The sequence below is a fragment of the Hermetia illucens genome, chromosome 2 (assembly GCF_905115235.1).
Source record: "Hermetia illucens chromosome 2, iHerIll2.2.curated.20191125, whole genome shotgun sequence".
NCBI classification, from domain to species: Eukaryota; Metazoa; Arthropoda; class Insecta; order Diptera; family Stratiomyidae; genus Hermetia; species Hermetia illucens.
This window is the reverse complement of record NC_051850.1, coordinates 10,437,232-10,460,178: the sequence shown is the minus strand read 5'-3', so window position 1 is coordinate 10,460,178 and position 22,947 is coordinate 10,437,232. Positions and strand designations below refer to the sequence as shown.

At 44.1% G+C, this 22,947-nt stretch overlaps 4 protein-coding genes across 7 annotated transcripts in view; 1 reads left to right on the top strand and 3 right to left on the bottom strand.

The window, feature by feature from the left end:
• Positions 1-284: 284 nt before the first annotated feature.
• Positions 285-1,954, bottom strand: LOC119647838. 2 transcript variants are annotated; one of them, XM_038049088.1, is made up of 4 exons: positions 1,829-1,954; positions 536-1,765; positions 368-471; positions 285-303 (listed from the first exon to the last, which is right to left on the bottom strand). In XM_038049088.1, the coding sequence occupies exons 2-3, from the start codon at positions 1,763-1,765 to the stop codon at positions 370-372; spliced, it is 1,332 nt and encodes a 443-aa protein (XP_037905016.1). In that variant the 5' UTR covers positions 1,829-1,954; the 3' UTR covers positions 285-303; positions 368-369. The 2 variants fall into 2 exon arrangements, with proteins under 2 accessions (XP_037905016.1, XP_037905017.1); XM_038049089.1 differs by having other exon boundaries at positions 1,825-1,948.
• The window catches only part of LOC119647842, a 142,887-nt gene continuing 121,790 nt past the window's right edge, over positions 1,851-22,947 (top strand). The window contains exon 1 of one of the 2 annotated variants that reach the window (XM_038049098.1): positions 1,851-2,095. The gene's annotated coding sequence lies outside the window, so the exon portion shown is untranslated. Of the gene's footprint in view, positions 2,096-21,766; positions 22,125-22,947 lie in introns of those variants that run through there. The other variant, XM_038049096.1, reaches the window with a different exon arrangement.
• LOC119647839 lies at positions 9,116-11,370 on the bottom strand. The gene is made up of 4 exons (XM_038049091.1): positions 10,985-11,370; positions 10,819-10,929; positions 9,529-10,758; positions 9,116-9,472 (listed from the first exon to the last, which is right to left on the bottom strand). Exons 3-4 carry the CDS (start codon positions 10,756-10,758, stop codon positions 9,371-9,373), a joined length of 1,332 nt encoding a protein of 443 aa, XP_037905019.1. The 5' UTR covers positions 10,819-10,929; positions 10,985-11,370; the 3' UTR covers positions 9,116-9,370.
• The window catches only part of LOC119647837, a 43,894-nt gene continuing 40,973 nt past the window's right edge, over positions 20,027-22,947 (bottom strand). Inside the window, exons 1-4 of one of the 2 annotated variants that reach the window (XM_038049086.1) lie at positions 22,014-22,312; positions 21,848-21,958; positions 20,558-21,787; positions 20,028-20,501 (exon numbers count right to left, since the gene is read on the bottom strand). In XM_038049086.1, coding sequence (XP_037905014.1) covers positions 20,400-20,501; positions 20,558-21,787 — 1,332 coding nt within the window. In that variant the 5' untranslated portion in view covers positions 21,848-21,958; positions 22,014-22,312 and the 3' untranslated portion in view covers positions 20,028-20,399. Of the gene's footprint in view, positions 20,502-20,557; positions 21,788-21,847; positions 21,959-22,013; positions 22,313-22,947 lie in introns of those variants that run through there. The other variant, XM_038049085.1, reaches the window with a different exon arrangement.

Genomic DNA, 22,947 nt, shown 5'->3' with positions numbered 1-22,947 from the left:
GCTTTCCATACACTATTATTGTCAGTATGTTTGTTTGGTGGTTCAGTAAGGGGGGCGGGCCTTATTTTGTATGGAATTTCAGAGTTCTTGCAGTGTCTCGGATATAGGCGAAACTAAATTATCATCTTTTTTACATCTAAAAAATAGAGAGGTTCATACAATCTTTTCGGAAATAGGAAATAGTTTAATCACGGTTACATATGTATGTATGTGAAAAATTCTGAAATTTTTCAGAGGTTTTATTAAGCAATAGAATTGCTTAAAATTAGGAGCAAAATAGCCACTTCCTGTTAAAAATGTAGCCTAGTGAAGGAGATAAAGTGATACGCATTTCGTGAAAGATTTAAGAAAATTTGGTCAACTATACCACTATCGAAAGGCATCTTCCCAATGTATAAGTTTTTCCACATCATCCCACCTGTTGACGGGTATAACTTTTAATATATCCAAATTGTCAAGATATAGTTGCGACTAAAATTAGATTTGAAGGTGCCTTCATATGGATTAATCGAAATCAGATTTCAAATAAACTCACATTCAAGATGTCTTCTTCCATAGTATATGCAGCCCAATAAATTTTAAGTGGTTGTGGATTTGCCTCTATTTTAGTGTCTATAATTTGTTGAAGTAGTTCCGAATCGAATGTTATTGTACTAGTCCAAATCTGAAATTCCTGTAGATGTTCTAAGTTTCTGATCACCTCAATAAGGCCATCATAGGTAACATTCCCTCCATCATCGATACGGATCCGCAACTTTTTCAGAGCCGGTATATTCAAGGCAAGCGCTCGAAGGTTCTTATCGTTTAGATCCTCATCATCCGGGAAAAAGAGAACTTTCAGGTTCTTCAAAGACAGAATATAATCCAGTAATATTCCCGTCGCTCCACAATAGGGGAAATCATTTATTATCTTAAGTACTTCGATGCTAGGGTGATTTTTTATTTCTTCGATAGCGTCCATAAGTTTGTATCCTTTGAAGTCGTACAAAACGAATTCTTTAAGTTTTTTCAGCTGTCCTATTGGTTTAAAGTTGTGAGCGCATATTGTCGTGCTGATTATCAAGTGCTCCAATTCTTGTTGTGTATCAGCTAAAGTTTGAATTGCGTCGTCATTGAGAAGACCACAGTACGCTATATTCAGGAATTTAAGATTATTCCCATTCATGAGTTTGATGAAATTGTCCACATCAAATAATTTACAGCAACTGATGTCTAACTCAACTAAGTTAGTCAATTGACTTATCTGTGCTCCAGTGATATCATTTAAATCTGATAAATATAAATTCTTTATGCTTTGCATATTCCCAATTATGGCGAGCAATTCGTCGCGGAATTCACTAAGCGTTCGTTCTATCCATATCGATTCTAAGGAGTTGTTGGCTGATAGTATTTTCCTGAATATTTCAAGTTCACATTCAGAGTTTGGATAATGCAACTCAATGGCTTCCAAGCTATGGCAATGTGTCGCTATTAACTCGTAATAGTCCTTCTTTTCACTAGGAACAATTTCATGTAAGCAAACATGCTTGATTTGGCATCCAAAACGTCGTAGTATCAGCTTGGTTTCATCCACTGATAAACGTTCTAAACAATCTTTCATACAAAACGTATCTTTTTTGGATACTACTTCAAGAACTCTGTCATTTACCAAACAGTGGGCGAAGATGAGCTTATCAATCAGAGGTAGAAATGATAGTAAGTGTTGAAGACAATCATAGTTGAGCACGGAGAGTGTTGTTTGATTGATTTCAAGTTTTTTATTCATCTAAAATGTAGAAAAAATATTAATTATTTACGACTAGATATCTGTAAGTGGAATGATACCTGCCTTGGTTTTGTTGATTGCAAGATAAGATGAAATTAACGCTGAACACAATCCACATTTTCCTCCCTAACATGGTGGGGGTGAAGTAAATGAAAACATCTGAATGCGTGTATCTAAGATAAAATTTCCAGAGGTTAATGCTGTGTTTACAATTGTTTTGTCATTTAAACTGTCTGAAGAATCCGTACCCAGTGTAATATTGTGTTTGCGTGCGAATTTCAAAGAATTTCACACTGAAAGGTTACAATTTGACTGCTTGTCGAGGTGCAGGTGAGGTACGTAGAACTAAATACTTAGCATCAGAGGCGGTACTATCATATTAATATTTCTAGGACATGACAATTTCAACTAGTGTCGTACTTTATTTACTCGAAGCGTTTCACGTCAGCCAAATGGGTACGAACGGCGCACTTACAGTAAGCACACTTCCATAGACAGCGGTTACAGCGCTATATCCGCGGAGCATCCAAAACAATGTTAAGGGATCATTACACCTATTGAGTCTGACGGTCTTGGATCGCTCATACATTTCGTCGTTATGTAGACTATGGAATCGTCCATCCTCATGTAAGGGGCCAAAAATTCTTCGGAGGATTCTTCTCTCAAACGCGGCCAAGGGTTCGCAATTTTTCTTGCTAAGAACCCAAGTCTCCGAGGAATACATGAGGACTGGCAAGATCATTGTCTTGTACAGTACGAGCTTTGACCCTATGGTGAGACGTTTCGAGCGGAACAGTCTTTGTAAGCTGAAATAGGCTCTGTTGGCTGACAACAACTCTGCGCGGATTTCATCATCGTAGCTGTTATCGGTTGTGATTTTCGACCCTAGATAGGAGAAATTGTCAACGGTCTCAAAGTTGTATTCTCCTATCCTTATTCTTGTTCGTGTTTGACCAGTGCGGTTTGATGTTGTTGGTTGATTCGTCTTCGGTGCTGACGTTGCCACCATATATTTTGTCTTGCCTTCATTGATGTGCAGCCCAAGATCTCGCTCCAATCGCCCCTTGCTCGATCTGGATGAAGACAGTTTGTACGTCTCGGGTGGTTCTTCCCATGATGTCGATATCGTTAGCATAGGCCAGTAGTTGGGTGGACTTAAAGAGGATCGTACCCTTGCATTTACCTCACCATCACGGATCACGTTTTCGAGGGCCAGATTAAAGAGGACGCATGATAGGGCATTTCCTTGTCGTAGACCGTTGTTGATGTCGAATGCTCTTGAGATAAAAGCAGCAGGATCGCTGCTTTTATCTGGCATCGCAGATTGGTCAGGGTCAGCCTAGTCAGTCTTATCAATTTCGTCGGGATACCGAATTGCCTCATGGCCGTGTACAGTTTTAGACTGGCTATGCTATCATAGGTGGCTGTAAAGTCGATGAATAGATGGTGCAACTGTTGTCCACATTCCAACAGTTTTTCCATCGTTTGCCGCACAGAGAAAATCTGATCTGTTGCTGATTTGGAGAGAAGCCTCTTTCGTATGGGCCAATGATATTCTGAGCATATGGGGCTATCCGGCCTAGTAAGATAGAGGAGAATATCTCATAGATTTTTTTTTTTTTGGGGTAGGGTAGGTGAATGCATTTACGCACACAGTGTTGGACTCCCGATTCGGTACGTCGTCGGACTACCAAATACACACCTCCCCATCGTCAGAGAGCTAGCCTGGAACCGTTTGTCACATTACTTCGGGCCAGCCCCCGAACTCTCCCGCCTTGCGGAGCCTTCAAATCAGGGAATTCCTTTCACCAACGGGAGGGGAGAGGAGGAAGGAAACTGTCAGTTCAAGGAACCCCCTGCCATCCGGCTCCTCCACCGGTCGAGTTCTATCTTCTTAGCAACGAGAGGGGCCCGAACGTAATGGGCAACACGGTTCCAGCTGTCAGCAGTCCTCAGCATCTCTTCCACAATGTTGTCTGGGGAGAGATCCCCTGTGTTTAAATAGAGCTGCTGACGAACCCCATCCCACCTTCCACAAGAAAAAAAAGTATGGTGGGCATCGTCCACAACTCCATTGCAAAACACACAATACGGACAACGCGCCTTTCCAATCTTGTGCAGGTAAGACTGAAAATTTCCATGCCCACTTAAAAATTGTAAAGCTCCCCGTCTCTGTACTTGCGCGAGGCGTCTACGATATACCTCCTTGTTAAGAGCGCCAGCCCATACCTCTGTACCGTAGAGCAGGGCAGACTGCGTTGAGCTCATCAGGAGACGTCGCCTACTAGACGTAGGACCCCCAATGTTTGCCATTAGCCTACTTAACGTCGAAACTCCAGCCGCAGCCTTGTTTGCTGCTGCTTGGATTTGCTCAGAAAAGCTCATCTTTGAGTCAAGAGTCAACCCGAGGTACTTTACCGCTGATTTTGACTCGATTATCGACTCGCCGAACGATATGGGACGCAGGGTCGGAATTCTCTTCTTAGTCAGGATGACTACTTCGGTTTTTTCCAGTGTAAGGTTGAAACCATGAGTAGTCATCCATCCGCTTACCCGTCGCATCAATATGCCGAGTCTGCTTTGCGCCTGTTCGACAGTGCGTCCAGCAACAAGCGCTGCAACATCATCTGCGTAGCCGACCAGGCGCGACTCTTCTGGCATGTCGAGTTTAAGCAGACTGTCATAGGTAGCGTTCCAGAGATCCGGCCCTAGGATGGATCCCTATGCTACCCCCGACGTGACCTCCATCCACCTTTGACCCTCTAGTGTTTCATAGAGCAGGGCGCGGTTCGTCAGATAGTCCCTCAAAATCCGTAAGAGATAGTTCGGCACGTTGAAGGTATTGTCTAGTGTGCCTAGAATGTTTTTCCATCTTACGGAATTGAAGGCGTTTCTGACGTCAAGCGTTACGAGGAGCACCACCCGTCGAGTTCGGCGGCTATGTGCCTCTGCTCGTCGAACGGCGTCCACGACCTGCATGACAGCATCAATTGTCGATCTCCCTGCCCTAAAACCAAACTGCCGGGGAGATAAATCTCCGGCAGCGCGTATCGCTTCAGCGAGTCTATTTCTGATGAGCTTTTCGAGCAATTTCCCAGCAGTATCAAGCATACATAGTGGGCGGTATGAAGCCGGCAGTTCGGGATCGCCTTTCCCTTTAGGGATCAGCGCAAGCCTCGCAACTTTCCAACGAGCAGGGAAAATGCCCTCTTTCAGGCAAGCGTTGAATGCGCCGAGCAGTAGGTCTGGCCGGTGTTGGAATACCAGTTTGTACACCTCTGCTGGAATACCATCGGGTCCTGGCGCCTTCTTATTTTTCATAGAGAGGACTGCCTGTTCCAACTCTTTTACAGAGAAAAGTGGACAGTCCTCTGCGCTCTCCGCGCCGAAGTCAACCAAGTCCCCACGGATCCCCATTCACCTCGTCGATCAGATCTTGCCAGCAGCGAGCTTTGCTCTTATTTATTGCGCTGCGCTCATAGATGGTACTCAGTAACGTGATACCTCTATAATTGCCGCACTGCGTGATATCCCCCCTTTTTATGTATGAGACAGATAATGCCTCTTTGTCAGTCTTCAGGCATTGGTTCGCTGTCCCATACCTTGAGCACAAGTTGATGAACCACTTGGTGTAACTGGTCGCCTCCATATTTAACCAATTCGGCTGTAATTCCATTGGTTCCTGGCGACTTATGGTTTTTTAGCCGTTGAATTGCACGGACTGTTTCTCCTAAACTTGGTGGTGGCAGTATTCGTCCGTCGTCTTCAGTTGGCGGGACCTCCTCTGGTTGTTCAGTAGCTCATCAAAGTACTCAACCCATCGCTCCAATATGCCCATTCTGTCGGAAATCAGATTTCCCTCTTTGTCTCGGCAGGATCTGCGGATCTGCGCGTGCCCGCGTTCTTTGAGAATGCAACATTACTCGGTATGCGGCATTTTTCCGTTCCGTAGCTAACTTACATTCATCGTCAAACCAACCGTACTGACTTTTTTTGCGGCTGGGGCCAAGTATGTTTGTGGCCGTATCAATGATAACGTTCTTCAGATGATTGTGAAGATCATTTGTTGATGCTTCATCTCCAGGATCTCTGTTGACTGCAGTTATTGTGGCATCCATTTTCCTCTTATAGGTGTCACGGGGGGCTGTGTTGTGAATGGCTTCTGTTTTCACTCTCACCTGATTGTCAGAGCGGATTGTAGATGGTATCGTAATTTGAGTTCGGAGCACCATGCCAACGAGATAGTGATCCGAGTCTATATTGGCTCCCCTATATGTTCTGACATTCATCAAGGCTGAGAGGTGGCGGCATTCGATCAGGTTGAAAGTGGTCCCGCCTGGAGAAGCCCATTTATGCTTGTGAACCGCTTTCCGTGCAAACCAGGTACTTCCAAGAAGCATTTCGTGCGAAACTGCTAACTGGACAATGCGCAGTCCGTTATCATTGGTATCCCTATGTAAGCTGTGGGAGCCGACGTATCGCCTGAATACGGGCTCCTTCCCTACTTGACTGTTGAAATCTGCAAGTATGATTTTGATATCATACTTGGGACAGGCTTTGAGGGTCCGCTCAACTGCCTCGTAGAAGGTATCCTTCTCCGACTCTGCAGTCTCCTCTGTAGGGGCGTGAACTTTAATGAGGCTTATATTTCTAAACTTGCCTCGCAAGCGCAGAGTGCATAGCCGTTCGCTTACGTTTTCAAAGCCGATAACAGCAGGTTTCATTTTTCGGCTGACTAAGAAACATACTCCGAGCACATAGTTTACTGGTGTAGCGGCTCTTCTCCAGGAAACCGGTTCCTGTCCATCGCATCTCTTGCAACGCTGTTACATCAACCTTATATTAGGGCAGGGGATCGGCTAGCTACCCAGCCACAGGAAGTCTTTACAGAAAGTGCACGTTACATGAGAAAATGCGCAAATCGTTAATCTCCCCCCGTTACCAGGTTCATCGTTGTAAAACCCATCCTCTCCGAGGCTCCTTCCGTGGCTTCGTAACATCGGTTTTCCGTGTAAGGTTGTCAACCCTACCCAACCCCCAACCTGGAGGACCAGTTAGTACAATTTGTTCCGTTTTTAAGCGCGGGAGACTCGCCTTCATCCTTCTCTGCCTGCAGGTTTTCGTTAAAAAAGAGCTCCCAGCGTTCACCACGTGGAGGTGGAGATAGGGTTTGGTAGTAGAACTGTTGATGTTGGTTCAGCAGGCGTTTCCGAGGTCTTATGCCCCATCGTGTGTACCAATCCACGTTACGCCCTGGGACCTATACTACCCTTGACCACGATGGACAACGTGGATATTATAAAGCGGGTGCGGAAACACACCTGTCAGCGCAACTGGTGCTCAGAGGTGGCGGTGAGGAAGATGGGGCGGCAACCCTGTCGGCTGAACCAAAACCAAGTGGCTGAGAAGAATCTCCATAGTGATGGTTCCGGGAGACGCTGTATCACATTGGTTTGCCGGCCCTGATGCAGTAGGTGAATGCTCCAAAGACCTAATTAGGGCGATCAGACCCGAGTCTGCACGGGGACTCATCTGAAGTGGCATTAAATCACGAAACCTTACCAGGGGTATACTGGTACCATGGGAACCAGGATAGCCTCTGAATTCACATACTTCAGTTGAACTCCTGTTGTATGTGCATTCAGCTCAGTTGTTTATGGTTGGTCCCCTAGTGGGAATTTCATGGGGGTTGTGGTTGCGTTCAAGCGAACAGAGACCTTCGGGTCTCAACGTGGTGTTGCGTTTCAACACGGGTTCCGTACTCCTTAGTTCGGTGGAGATTTAGGTAGGTCTTGTATCCAGCAGTATGAATGCTGAGCCATGCACTCGGTATAGACTGGTACCGTCGTAGTTCGCTACGGCGGGGCTCTGATTGTGGTCACAAAATCAAACCGTGTCCGAAGAGGACCGATTAAGTCCACGAGACAGGTACCACGGTGACATAACTGTCAGCGCAACTGAAGTCGAGGAGGCAATAAAATGAACGAAATCAGGGAAAGCCACAGGACCTGACGACATCGCATCTGAGCTCTGGAAAGCTAAAATCTGAGACCCAACACTGTGGCTCAGTGAATTCTTTAACCGGATTATTCAGGAAGGAAGGACACCATCTGACCGGCAAGAAAGTACCACTGTGTAGCCCAGCAGAATCTTCAAATTACCATCCGATCCGGTTACTTTCCCATATCATGAAGGTTTTTGAACGCATTCTTGACAACCGTATTCGCGAAATCGTTGAAATAACCGTAAATCAAACCGGATTTTGTCAAAAACTACGGAACTACTGACGCAATACACGCTGCGCGGTTACTCATGGAGAAACACCGTGAGAAGCATCGCTCGCTTTACATTGCCTTTCTGGATCTAGAGAAAGCGTTTGACCGTGTACCACACGAACTCATCTGGAATGCTTTACGACAACACTTAGTGCCAGAAGAAGTCATGCACTGGGTTCAATTGCTCTACCACGATCCGAAAAGTAAAGTTCGAAGTATGGCGGGTGTATCAAAACCGCTTCGTGTCTCTGTTGGAGTTCATCAAGGAAGTGCCCTCTCACCACCCTCCTCCGGGATATCCAACGTCCAGCGCCCTACACACTACTTTATGCAGATGATGTTTTCCTAGCATCTAATAGCAAAAATGATCTCGAGCAACTTGTCAAAAAATGGTATGATCGCTTCATGCAACACGGTCTCAGATTGAATCTAAACAAAACTGACCGATCCCTATGAAGCAGGCACAATTACTGTCAGCGGCAGTGATCTGCCCAGAACTGAGCGATTTAAATGACTCGAGTCAACGCGTTATGAAATTGCTTCACGCATTAACGCAACCTGGATGAAGTCACGTTCCACAACTAGTGTTCTTTGTGAACGACGTATCAACGAACGTCTCAAAACTAAAGTTGACCGCAATGTCGTCCGTCCTGTCGCCCTCTATGGTTCTGAGTGTTGGCCGACTATAAAAGACAATAAACGGCGTCTTGCGGAGACGAAGATGTTGCGTTAGACTAGTGGCGTGATACGTTTTGATCACATCCAAAATGAGGATATCCGCGATCGATATGGGGTTGCAACGATTGGGGAAAAATTGCGAGAGAGGCATGGTACGGTCACGCAATTTGTGCTAACGAGAATTCACTTGATACGCTAGATGGGGATTTAAAAGCCTCGAGATGGCACCCAGATCAGGCATTTGATAAAGCGAAATGGCGAAACCGATCACGACGAGCCGACCCCACTTGTGAATGGGACAAAGGCTGAAGAAAAAAAGAAGACGAAGGAGGCACGTGGTTCCCGTGACAATTGTATATGAAAGGAAAATAAAGCATTTGCAGAATTAAGAACAAAACCTAATTCTTTTCTTAATTTGTGCTGATAATTTCAAACCCGCAATTTCTTTCAAAAACGATCTTTGAGACTATTGTTAGATTGCACCATAGAAGTGAGTCGAATTGGTGGACCTCTGCGCAAAACCGGGATATCTGGAGTTCCTTATTAAGGCAACCGGATACCGGTTGGTGCGCCGTTGATGATGATGATAGAAGTGAGTCTATTGTACCGATTTAGTGCATTCTACTCCTTTTCAAACATTTCCAAAAAGCTGCTATCGAAACTTATCCTCCCAACATAGAAATTGTTCACTATCTTCCCAATTATTGACTGGTATCACCTCCAATATATCCAAATTATCGAGATAGAGTTGTGACTGAAACGAATGGTCAAGTTAGATTAATCGAAGTCGAATATTACAAATAAACTTACATTTAAGATATCTTCTTCGATATCATATGAAGTCCAGTATATTTTAAGGGGTTGCGGGTTTGCCTCCAGTTTAACGCTTACTATTTGCTGAAGTAGATCTGAATCGAATATTATAGAATCACTCCAAATCTGGAATTCTTGTAGATATTCTAAGTTCCTAATCACTTCAATGAGACCATCATAGGTAACATCGCCTTCATCATCGATACGGATCCACAACTTTTTTAAAGTCGGTATTGCCAAAGCAATCTCTCGAAGACTGTTGTCATGTAGATCCTGATCATCCGGCAAATAGAGAACTTTCAGATTCTTCAAAGATAGAACATCATTCAGGAATATTTCCGTCGCTCCACAATAGGTAAAATCATTTAATATCTTTAGTATTTGAATGTTAGAATGATTTCTAATTCCTTCGATAGCTTCCATAAGTTTGTATCCTTTGAAGTTGTATAAAATGAGTTCTTTAAGCTTTTTCAATTGTCCTATTGGCTTATAGTTGTTGGCCCGTAATGTCGGGCTAATGATCAGATGCTCCAATTCATGTTGTGTATGAGCTAAAGTTTGGATCGCATCGTCATCCAGAAGGTCGCAGTACGATATATTCAGGAACTTGAGATTATTCCCATTCATGAGTTTGATGAAGTTTTCTGCAGTAAACAATTTACAGCAACTAATATCTAACTCGACTAAGTTAGACAGATGAGTTATCTGTTCTCCATTGGTATCTTTCAAATCTGATAAGTATAAGTATTTTATGGTTTGCATATTTCCAATTATGGAAAGAAATTCATCCCGAAATTCGCTATGTTTACGCTTTATCCAAATCGACTCCAGAGTCTTGTTGATAGTCAGTATCTTCTTAATTATCTTAAGTTCGCGTTTAGATTTTGGATAATGCAACTCAATAGCCTCCAAATAGCGGCAATGAGGTGCTATTAATTTGTAATAGTCTTTCGTTTCACTATGGATAGTTTCATATAAGCAAATATGTTTGATTTGGTATCCAACACGTCCTAGTATCTGCTTGGTTTCATCCACTGATAAACGCTCTATACAATCTATCATTTGAAATGTATCTTTTTTGGATACTACTTCAAGAACTCTGTCATTGTCCAAACAGCCGGCGACGATGAGCTTATCAATCAGAGACAGAAATGATAGTAAATGTTGAAGACAATCGTTATTGAGCACGGAGAGTGTTGTTTGAGTTGTTCCAACTTCCATATTCATCTAAAATGCAAAAGAAATTTTAAATAAAGTAGGTTCAGATACATGTGAATGAAGTGATACCTCCTTTGCTTAGTTGATTGCAAAACTAGATGAAATCGACAGAGAATAGGGTCCACATTTTCCCTCCAAGCTGGTGGATTGAAGTAAATGAAAATATCTGAATGCGTGTATCTAAGAGAGAATATCTAGAGGTTAATGCTGTGCTCTCAATGATAGAACATTTAACCTGTGCGGTGAAATCGTGACTGGTGTAATATTGTGTATATCTGCGAACGAATTTCAGGCAATAACACACTGAACAAAACACTTGAAGTTTGGATAGTTTATCAAGATGCAGGTGAGTTACAAAATGATTGAATACACGACACCCATAGATTCGTTGAGTATGACGAGCACATTATCTGTTGTAATCAAAGCCTTCATTATTATAGTATAATAGTGATATTTCTAAGTTGTGACAATCTCGACTAATGTCGCTGTTCAGGCTGGGCGTAAGTTGACATACAGCTTGGTGAGGTGACGTGACGTGATGAAATTCATTCAATTAAATGTCACTAAGAGTGCACATACCTCCGTCTTAAATTCAATTTTTATGAATGGAAGCGACGGGACTAATGCAAGTGACATTCATAATTAGCACTTGTAAAGCAAATAGTGCCTTCCGCAGTTCTCAAAACGAATACATTCAAATTAGTTACATTCAAATGTAACAGCCGAAAACGAAAACGCCGCCATATTGCATTGCATCCATAGTGAATTGTCAAGAAACTATTATCTATATATGTATGTATACATAGTATAGCTATAAGTTCTGTCAGTCAAACAAATCTTTATTTCTTACGAAGTAATAAACAAAATTTATCGAAAAGTACACCTTTAGAAAAGGGAAAACATAGAGCTTTCAAATGAAAATTATTCAAAATGGCCGCCACTAGCAACTATCATCATCATCATCAACGGCGCAACAACCGGTATCCGGTCTAGGCCTGTCTTAATAAGGAACTCCAGACACCCCGGTTTTGCGCCGAGGTCCACCAATTCGATATCCCCAAAAGCTGTCTGGCGTCCTGGCCTATGTCATCGCTCCATCTTAGGCAGGGTCTGCATCGTCTTCTTTTTCTACCATCGATATTGCCCTTATAGACTTTCCAGGTGGGATCATCCTCATCCATACGGATTAAGTGCCGCGCCCACCGTAGGAGGATTCTTCTCTCGAACGCGGCCAAGAGTTCGCAATTTTTCTTGCTAAGAACCCCAGTTTCCGAGAAATACATGAGGATTGGCAAGATTGTCTTGTACAGTAAGAGCTTTGACTCTATGGTCAGACGTTTCGAGCGGAACAGTTTTTGTAAGCTGAAATAGGCTCTGTTGGCTGGCAACAACCCTGCGCGGATTTCATCATCGTAGCTGTTATCGGTTGTGATTTTCCACCCTAGATAGGAGAAGTTATCAACAGTCTCAAAGTTGTATTCTCCTATCTTTATTCTTCCCGGTTGATCAGTGCGGGTTGATGTTGTTGGTTGGTTAGTTTTCGGTGCTGACGTTGCCATCATATATTTTGTCTTGCCTTCATTGATGTGCAGCCCAAGATCTCGCTCCAATCACCGCCTGCTCGATCTAGTTGAAGGCAGTTTGTACGTCTCGGGTTTCTTCCCATGATGCCGCTATCGTCAGCATGGGCCAGTAGTTGGGTGGACTTAAAGAGGATCGTACCCCTTGCATTTACCTCGCATGATAGGCCATCCCCTTGTCGTAGACTGTTGTTGATGTCGAATGGTCTTGAGAGTAATCCTGCTGCTTTTATCTGGCCTCGCACATTGGTCAGGGTCAGCCTAGTCAGTCTTCTCAATTTCGTCGGGATACCAAATTCTCTCATGGCCGTGTACAGTTTTACCCTGGCTATGCTATCATAGGCCGTTTTAAAGTCGATGAATAGATGGTGCAACTGTTGTCCATATTCCAACAGTTTTTCCATCGCTTGCTGCACAGAGAAAATCTGATCTGTTGCTGATTTGCCTGGAGTGAAGCCTCTTTGGTATGGGCCAATGATGTTCTGGACGTATGGGGCTATCCGATCTAGCAAGAAAGCGGAGGATATCTTAAGGAAAGTGATACCTCTATATTTGCTGCACTGTGTGATATCTCCCTTTTTATGTATGAGACAGATAATGCCTCGTTACCAATCGTCAGACGTTAATTCGCTGTCCCATACCTTGAGCGCAAGTTGATGAACCGCTTGGTGTAGTTGGTCGCCTCCATATTTAACCAATTCGGCTGTAATTCCATTGGCTCCTGGCGACTTATGATTTTTTAGCCGATGAATTGCACGGACTGTTTCTCCTAAACTTGGTGGTGGCAGTATTTGTCCGTCGTCTTCAGTTGGCGGGACTTTCAACTCGCCGATGTTCTGGTTGTTCAGTAGTTCATCAAAGTACTCAACCCATCGCTCTAATATGCCCATTCTGTCGGAAATCAGATTTCCCTCTTTGTCTCGGCAGGATGAGCATTGAGGTGTATAAGGTTTCATCCTGCTGACTTGTTGGTAAAACTTGCGCGCCTGATGCGGTTGCTCTCTGTACTTTTGTAGTTGCTAGTATGCTGCCGTTGTCCCTATATATTTCGTCTTGCCTTCATTGATGTGCAGCTCAATATCTCGCGCCGCCTGCTCGACCTGGATGAAGGCAGTTTGTACATCTCGGGTCGTTCTTCCCATGCTGTCGATATCGTTAGCATAGGCTAGTAGTTGGGTGGACTTAAAGAGCATTGTAACGATGTGAGTTCACGGTTGCATTACCTTGGCATCAATACGGCCTGCGTGAGATAATATATGGAATCCGACGGCATGTGCTGGAGCTTACCCGAATATTAGCAATTCGGTGAGATGTGGGCTGGGGTTCTTGGTTTTCCCATATGATTTCCCTGTCAGGACGCAGATATTTTATCACGTGCCTTGACTCAGGAGTCAACAAAACAAAGCCCGCCCGGGGTAAACTACTCTAATCGAGACAGAGTGATACCACCGTGGATGTCAATTCCAAAAGATGCTAAAGTGCCAAACAGCCTAATAAGGGAAAGGACTAACTAACAAAAACCTAATGTGCGAGAAATGCACGTGGGAGGATCAGGATTGTAACATCTATGCAGCCATCGTCTTCCTTTCCTCTTCATGGGGGCCAGATGATATGACAGCCCTGCGGCGGCCCACCCCAATACTATTCAAATGGATTCAAAGGGGAGGAAGAACAACGTTCAAAATTTGAACGTTTATTTAAGAAAGACATGTACAATAGTATTATTCAAAGTATTGTCCATCTGAATCGATGACTTCTTCCCATCTTTCTGGCAATTTGTGGATTCCATCGCAAAAGAACTGCATCGGCTGAGTCAAACCAATTTTTGATATCCTGTTTTGATGGGAACCACATTCCAGGCATACTGCATCGATTGGAATAAATGGTAATCGGACGGGCTATAAGGCGGTTGTGTCAAAACTTCCCAGTCGCTGTTTTCCAAATAGTATTTGACCGGTATTGCCACATGGGGCCGTACGTTGGCATGATGGAAAATTATTGACTCAAGTCTGGTTGCATATTCCGGCCGTTTTTCGGCTATTGCTCTCTTCAAACGGATTAATTGTATTCGATAGCGTTCTCCTTTGATGTTTTCACCCGGTTTTAGCAGCTCATAATATAGCACACGCTTCAGATCCCACCTTTGCGCCATAGATATTCGGCTTTGCCGTTGATTTGGCTAGCTGGCCGGGTTTCACATATGATTTTTGCGCTTGGGCTTGTCTTGATGAATACATTTTTCATCACCAGCAATAATCCGATGCAAAATCGACCTTCTTTTGTGGCGTGCCAGCAGTATTTCGGACATGCAAAATTGCCTATCAACGTCTCTCGGCTTCAGTTCATATGGCACCCAATTTTCTTGTTTTTGAATGTATCCACCAGCTTTTAAACGTTTTGATATGGCTGCTTTAGTGACTCCCAAAGATCCTGAGAGCTCTTCTTGTGTTTCGCAACAATCTTCATCGAGTATTGCTTCCAATTCTTCATCTTCAAACTTTTTTGGCTGCCAGGACTTTCTTCGCCATCCAAGTCAAAATTACCACTTTTAAATCGGCACGTCCGCTCAGCTAGAGCATGTTCACCATAAACTTCCACCAAAATACGATGACTTTCGGCAGCACTTTTCTTCATATTAAAGTAATGAAGAAGAACTCGCCGCAAAAACACTTTTCCAGGCACAAAGTTCGACAAGAGAATAACAAGTGAAGATTCGAGGAACACATAAGAGAGTACGCCAAACGAAAAAGCGACGACCCTCGAAACATGAAGTCAGTGGTAGTAAGGCATATGGTGGAAGAGCGATATACCGTAGCAATGGCAGCAGAAAGCATATGTGTCATCAAAGAAGGGAGCCAGGCAACCTTAAATCACGATGAAGCAAACCGCGTAACGAGCTTGGTTAAAAAGGTATGCAGCAGGTAATAAAAAATAGGGGAAAAAGCGGGAATGATGGGGGAAATGGAAAACAATTACAGAGTAATTAGTAGAGTTAAAAGTTACCATATAAATAGGGGCAGTTGAAGACAGATTAATTAATTAGGTATTTTTTTTTCGGAGTAGGGTAGGTGAATGCAGACTGCCGCAAAAGTACGCTGTCGGACCACCAGCTAAACACCTCCCTTTGACACATTACTTCGGACTAATCCTCCCGCTCTCCCCGCTTTGGGAGCCTTCAATTCAGGGAATTTCTTTCACCAACGGGATGGGAGGGAGGAAGGGAATTGTTAGTTCAGGAAACCCCTTACCATCCGATCCCTCCGCCGGTCGAGAAGAGCCCGAACATAATGCGCAACACGATTCCAGCTGCCAGCGCTCTTCAGCATCTCTGTCGGAAGAGAGCTCCCCTTTGTCTGCATAAAGCTGGTGATGAAAGTCGTTCCACCTTTCGCAAAAGAGAAAGGTGTGTTCAACGTCGTCTGCAACTTCATTGCAGAACACACAATCAGGAGATCGCGCCTTCCCAATCCTGTGCAGAATAGACTGAAAACCTCCATACCTGCTTAGAATTTGGATAAGGAAGTAATCAATCTCATCGTGCGTTCGGTTCAACCACGTCGATGAGACGCGCAGTCCATCAGCCCCTTGGCATTTTGCCAAGAGAGTTGCCACTCGGTAAGGGTGCATTGACGTTATTCACGGGCAAGTACCTCTCCTAAGTTCTCGCCTTTACGACGGTAGATAGTTTTGCGCTCCTTGGCAGGGGGAGAGCAACGGAGATCACTACCGTAATCACCATCACGGCCGGTTCGGAGACAGTGCGATAAGCAGACGACAATCGCAAAGCTCCTCGCCTCTGCACTTGAGCAAGGCGCTTACGATCCACCTCCTGGTCAAGGGCATCAGCCCATACTGCCACGTTATAGAGCAGAACCGACTGTGTTGCTCCCATAAGGAGACGTGTCCTAGTAGATTTCTGACATCAAGCGTTATGAGGAGCACTATCCATCAAGATCGATGGCTGTGTGCCTCGGCTCGATGAACCACATCTACGGCCTCTATAATACCATCCACTGTGGATCTCCCTAGTCTGAACCCGAACTGCCTTTTGGATAAGTCCCCGGCAGCGCGGATCGCTTTAGCGAGTCTATTTCTGATGAGCTTCTCAAGGACTTTCCCGGCCGTGTCAAGCATACACAGCGGTCCATATGCAGACGAGAGCTCCGGGTCTCCTTTACCCTTACTGATTAGCGCGAGTCTGGCCTCTTTTCAACGACAAGGAAAAGTGCCCTCCTTCAAGCAAGCGTTGAATGCTTCAAGCAGCAATTCTGGCCGTTGGCGGAACACCAGTTTGTAAACTTCCGCCGGGATGCCATCAGGGCCTGGTGCCTTTTACTTCCAGCTCTCTCATTGTGAAAAAGGGACAATTCTCAACGCTTTCCGCGCTATTGACATCAACCCGTACAAGATGTCTGGAGAACAATGCCCGTACAATGCAGTCTATCTAATCGGTACTTGGTACGCAGGGCCTCAGCAGAGCCCCGATTTTCCGGGTGACAAGCTTGTCGCAGCTGAGGCCCCTCCGGGGCATGAAAGCCTCACACGCCGTCGTTATCAGGTTCATAATTGAATTTACGACGGTGTCAGCTGCGACGCTACCACCCCCCGGAGCGCCCTTCAACGCGGTTTTGCCTGCTCCAAGAGCTTCGACCAACTTCCCGATGTTCACCCTCGCGATATTCCACAGGCAGGGGGAGCGTCGCGTTGGTGCTCGCCAGCAAGTAGTGTCAATCATTTCGAACGCGATGCAATGGTGATTACTTGCCGAGAAGTCTTCTAGGACTCCTCCGGTCCGGTCCCTTGCAAGCGGCTGACGTGTCTCCATAGTCCAGACACCTGTAGCATTTGGTGGGGACTATCCTGAGTTTCCTCGCATTTTGCTCGGGAACTTCCACCGTGGCGAGATTTTGGCCTCAAGCATTTACAGAGGTGATATCTATTCGGGCATTGGTTACCTCTGGACATTCACACTTTATCGCCTCCTCAACTTCGAACTTTTCTGTGAGGCAGTCAAGATCCCGGATTTCTAGAGAGCACATAGGCTTTAGACTAGAAACAAAAACCTTCTCCCCCAAGAGCCCCTTGACCGCTTCGCAGAGCGTACTCTTGCTAGTCGTCTTTGGGCCCAGTTCGACGAGAACTCCGCCACTCCTCGTTTTCTGTATGGAAGACACCTCTGCTCCGGTGTCTTCGGGATTTCACTAAGGACTTCCGCAAATGTCATGCCTTCCGTCGGCTTAATGAGCAGAGCCGACGATCTAGTCCTTCTTCATTTCCTCGTCTTTTCTGCTCCTGGCTTTTGGTTTGCAACCTCCTTGTTTTTGGACAGACGTGTTTCTGGCGGCGTAGTCAGTTGTTTCCTTTTTTCCTTCTTCGCCTTCTTTTTTTTTTGGGCCCCAGGAAACAACTTCGATAAAATCTCCTTCAGGCACGTCGTTCTCTTTCTGCTTTTTCTCCAGTTCGCTTTGCAGTTTGGGTATCTGCGGTCCGTTTGACGCATGCAGCGTTCTCAGTGGGGATTACGGCTGTTTTTATTCTCCAATCGTCTTCCGCTGCTCTCCACGTTCGCCTATAGAAGAAGATGCGGTCTAATAGTTCCTCCAGTTCCACAGGCCATTTTTGACGCTTTTGCTGACGTTCCTCTGGAGGAACGTTGCCGACCGCATACGTTTCACCATTGCTGCGCATTTCTTGATGTGCCTTTCCTCTTCGGCTCTAGTTAGGATGGTCCGCTGCACTTCCACTCGGTTTGTGCCCGAATCCATCTGCTCAGGACTAGCGATTCTGACTGGGCTTTCTTTCGGAACAGGGGCACTACAAAGTGTTGGAGTTCCCATTTCCGCACGGTCAGTCATGCCACTTTATAAGGCTTTCTGTTTATTTGGGCGCCCCGGTGTCACACCGGTTATGTCAGCCCTTGCTGCCTCTTTTGCTCATCGCTGGGGTGAACGATGCATTTTTGTGCTGCGTCCAAATGCACTCAGCTCTTCCTCCTTCCCTGTTATTTCGTTGATTTCTTTTCTTTATTAATGTATGTTTTTTCATTTCTCCATGAAAAAGTAACTAGCATATCGTGTGCAAGGGAACGCGACCCAAAAGTCAGGAACGGGTGTACCCTCGCGGACACAGCGCCTACCCCAGTTTCCTGAGGCCTGACCTACGCTTAGCTGATCCCGGAATCTACGGATGAATCAGCGCTCGCTCGCGGCAATGCGGTCTACTAACACCGGTTCAATGCACACTACCCGACCAGGGTCCCGAAGGGGCTGGCTCTCGATACACGTCACAACTGCTACCTTGGCAGAGCTACGCTTACATCAGAGAAGTGTCGACGGCTCTGGAGACTCCCAGTGTGTGCCGACGTGTACCGGTCATTCGCGGTTCGGTCTTAATCGGTAAGGCTATTACCTAGGACGCAGGTATACTGCCAGGTAGGGGGTCAGAACTATAGGGTGCGGCAGCATAACTTCCTTTTTTAAAATGCGCGCCACTCAGTTAGTTGATGTCATAGCGGAGCGCTAGTGGTCTCGTTCAAGAGGGGATACTGTAAAGTTTTGTCCCGACACGGTTTAGTCGCCATCATGCGTTGGAATAGTGAGGAGCGTGCCTTTGCCGTTGAGGTTTACTTTTCAAGCGGATGTTCGGTTATTGCAACACAGCGTGCATTTCGGAATCGCTTTAATTTAGCCCCGTTGGCTCCCGTCCCAGACCGCAAATCAATTGTTACATGGGTCACTACATTCAGACAAACTGCAAGTGCGACAAAAGGAAGAACTGGAGTCCCTCGGCCCGTTAGATCACCTGAGAACATTGAAGCAGTGAGAGCGTCAATGTTGCGATCGCCACGGCGTTCTGCGCGCAAACACGCATTTGCCCTTGGACTATCTGATCGTTCTGTGAGAAGAAGAGAAGAATTCTTCGTGATGATCTTCATTTTCATGCCTATAAGATGGCGATAGTGCAGGAACTTTCAGAACGTGACTTCAATTCTCGGATGAACGCGTGTGAGCTTCTTCTTGATGTCGTTCCCGAGGGTGCTATTGTTTTTTTTAGCGATGAAGCCCATTTTCATTTGTGTGGGTCGGTTAACAAACAAAACATGCGCTACTGGGCTGACACCAACCCTCGAGAATTGCATCAAAAGCCTTTGCATTCACCCAAAGTCACAGTGTGGTGTGCAATTTCCTCAGCTGGAATTATTGGTCCCTGGTTTTTTGAGGAAAATGAGGTTACAGTGACAGTGAATTCGGACCGGTATGTAAACATGCTACAGAATTTTTTTTCCCACGGCTAGAAAATTTGGATTTGGGGGACACTTGGTTCCAACAAGACGGTGCAACAGCACACACTTCAAGAGCATCGATGGCTGTTTTGAGGGAACACTTTCCAGAGCGCTTTATCTCAATTAGAGGCAATTTGGAATGGCCGGCACGCTCTCCCGATCTGTCCCCTTGTGATTTTTTTCTATGGGGTTTTTTGAAATCCCGTGTTTATGTGAACCGTCCAAGAACCCTACAAGATTTGAAGACCAACATCCAAGAAGAAATTGCCAACATAACACCTGCTATGCTAACAAGAGTCATGACAAACGCCAGAAATCGGTTTACGCAATGTATGGAGAATGGGGGCGTCACCTAACAGATTTGATCTTCAAAACAATGTAAATAAAAACTTTAGACAACTTTAGATGCATACAATATTTTTTATTGAGTTTTGAAAAAAGGAAGTTATGCTGCCGCACCCTGCACTTACTCGGGCACCTCGAGAACGTCACACTCCGTAACGTAATTACAGAATAAGGAACAGAACCTAGTTCTTTTCGTAATTTATGCTGATAATTTCAAACCCACAATTTCTTTCAAAAACAGTTTTTGAGACTTTTGTTAGATTGCACCATAGAAGTGAGTCGAGCTGGTTGACCTCTGCGCAAAACCGGGATATCTGGAGTTCCTTATTAAGGCAGGCCTAGACCGGATACCGGTTGCTGCGCCGTTGATGATGATGATAGAAGTGAGTCTATTGTACCGATTCAGTGCATTCTACTCCTTTTCAAGCATTTCCAAAAAGCTGCTATCGAAACTCATCCTCCCAACATAGAAATTGTTCACTATCTTCCCAATTATTGACTGGTATCACCTCCAATATATCCAAATTATCGAGATAGAGTTGTGACTGAAACGAATGGTCAAGTTAGATTAATCGAAGCCGAATATTACAAATAAGCTTACATTTAAGATATCTGCTTCGATGTCATATGAAGTCCAGTATATTTTAAGTAGTTGTGGGTTTGCCTCCAGTTTAATGTTTACTATTTGCTGAAGCAGATCTGAATCGAATATTATAGAATTAGTCCAAATCTGGAATTCTTGTAGATATTCTAAGTTCCAAATCACTTCAATGAGACCATCATAGGTAACATCGCCTTCATCATCGATACGGATCCGCAACTTTTCTAAAGTCGGTATTGCCAAAGCAATCGCTCGAAGACTGCTATCATGTAGATCCTGATCATCCGGCAAATAGAGGACTTTCAGATTCTTCAAAGATAGAATATCACTCAGGAATATGTCCGTCGCTCCACAATAGGTAAAATCATTTAATATCTTCAGTACTTGAATGTTAGAATGATTTCTAATTCCTTCGATAGCTTCCATAAGTTTGTATCCTTTGAAGTTGTATAAAATGAGTTCTTTTAGCTTTTTCAATTGTCCTATTGGCTTATAGTTGTGGGCCCGTAATGTCGGGCTAATGATCAGATGCTCCAATTCATGTTGTGTATGAGCTAAAGTTTGGATCGCATCGTCATCCAGAAGGTCGCAGTACGATATATTCAGGAACTTGAGATTATTCCCATTCATGAGTTTGATGAAATTTTCTGCAGAAAACAATTTACAGCAACTAATATCTAACTCGACTAAGTTAGACATATGAGTTATCTGTTCTCCACTGGTATCTTTCAAATCTGATAAGTATAAGTACTTTATCGTTTGCATATTTCCAATTATGGAAAGAAGTTCATCCCGAAATTCGCTATGTTTACGCATTATCCAAATCGACTCCAGAGAATTGTTGGCAGACAGTATCTTCTTAATTATCTTAAGTTCACGTTTAGATTTTGGATAATGCAACTCAATAGCCTCCAAATAGCGGCAATGAGGTGCTATTAATTTGTAATAGTCTTTCGTTTCACTATGGATAGTTTCATATAAGCAAATATGTTTGATTTGGTATCCAACACGTCCTAGTATCTGCTCGGTTTCATCCACTGATAAACGTTCTATACAATCTATCATTTGAAATGTATCTTTTTTGGATACTACTTCAAGAACTCTGTCATTGTCCAAACAGCCGGCGACGATGAGCTTATCAATCAGAGATAGAAATGATAGTAAATGTTGAAGACAATCGTTATTGAGCACGGAGAGTGTTGTTTGAGTTGCTCCAACTTCCATATTCATCTAAAATGCAAAAGAAATATTAAATAAAGTGGGTTCAGATACATGTGAATGAAGTGATACCTCCTTTGCTTAGTTGATTGCACTACTAGATGAAATCGACAGAGAATAGGGTCCCCATTTTCCCTCCAAGCTGGTGGATTGAAGTAAATGAAAATATCTGAATGCGTGTATCTAAGAGAGAATATCTAGAGGTTAATGCTGTGCTCTCATTGATAGAACATTTAACCTGTGCGGTGAAATCGTGTCTGGTGTAATATTGTGTATATCTGCGAACGAATTTCAGGCAATAACACACTGAACAAAACACTTGAAGTTTGGATATTTTATCAAGATGCAGGTGAGTTATGAAGTGATTGAATACACGACACCCATAGATTCGTTGAGTATGACGAGCACATTATCTGTTGTAATCAAAGCCTTCATTATTATAGTATAATAGTGATATTTCTAAGTTGTGACAATCTCGACTAATGTCGCTGTTCAGGCTGGGCGTAAGTTGACATACAGCTTGGTGAGGTGACGTGACGTGATGAAATTCATTCAATTAAATGTCACTAAGAGTGCACATACCTCCGTCTTAAATTCAATTTTTATGAATGGAAGCGACGGGACTACTGCAAGTGACATTCATAATTAGCACTTGTAAAGCAAATAGTGCCTTCCGCAGTTCTCAAAACGAATGCATTCAAATTAGTTACATTCAAAAGTAACAGCTGAAAAAGAAAAAGCCGCCATATTGCAAATGGAGTGAATTGTCAACAAACTGTTATCTGTCACGCATCGCAAAAGTTCAATTTTCGGCTCCTCATACATGTGAATGGAGGGTGCAATTTTTTTTTCATAGAATGTAGCCATGTGGGGTATCAAATGAATGGTCTCAATTAGTACTTTTCAAAACTGGTTCAATATTTGATATTGGGTGAAACATAAGGGAATGAGGGCTCAAAAAATGACCCCCAAAAAGTGCAACAGGTCTCGTTCTCAAAACCTATCCAACCGAAAAATCTGAAAAAAATCACGGTGGTGGATTTCTACGAAATCTAGGCCTCAAAATATATCCGGTTCCGATATCTGCATAAATAAATTTAATAATAGTATATTTACACATTTAAGAAATTTACTCGGATTGTAGGTGGTGTTGAAATTCGAGCTTGAAGCAC

What these genes read in the sequence shown, in the direction of transcription:
- LOC119647838 (XM_038049088.1), bottom strand. Translation starts at nt 1,765, where the DNA reads ATGAATAAAAAACTTGAAATCAATCAAACAACACTCTCCGTGCTCAAC. An exon ending in TGGAAGAAGACATCTTGAAT is followed by an intron (nt 472 to 535) that starts GTGAGTTTATTT and finishes ATCTAATTTTAG; the next exon opens with TCGCAACTATATCTTGACAA.
- LOC119647839 (XM_038049091.1), bottom strand. Translation starts at nt 10,758, where the DNA reads ATGAATATGGAAGTTGGAACAACTCAAACAACACTCTCCGTGCTCAAT. An exon ending in TCGAAGAAGATATCTTAAAT is followed by an intron (nt 9,473 to 9,528) that starts GTAAGTTTATTT and finishes CATTCGTTTCAG; the next exon opens with TCACAACTCTATCTCGATAA.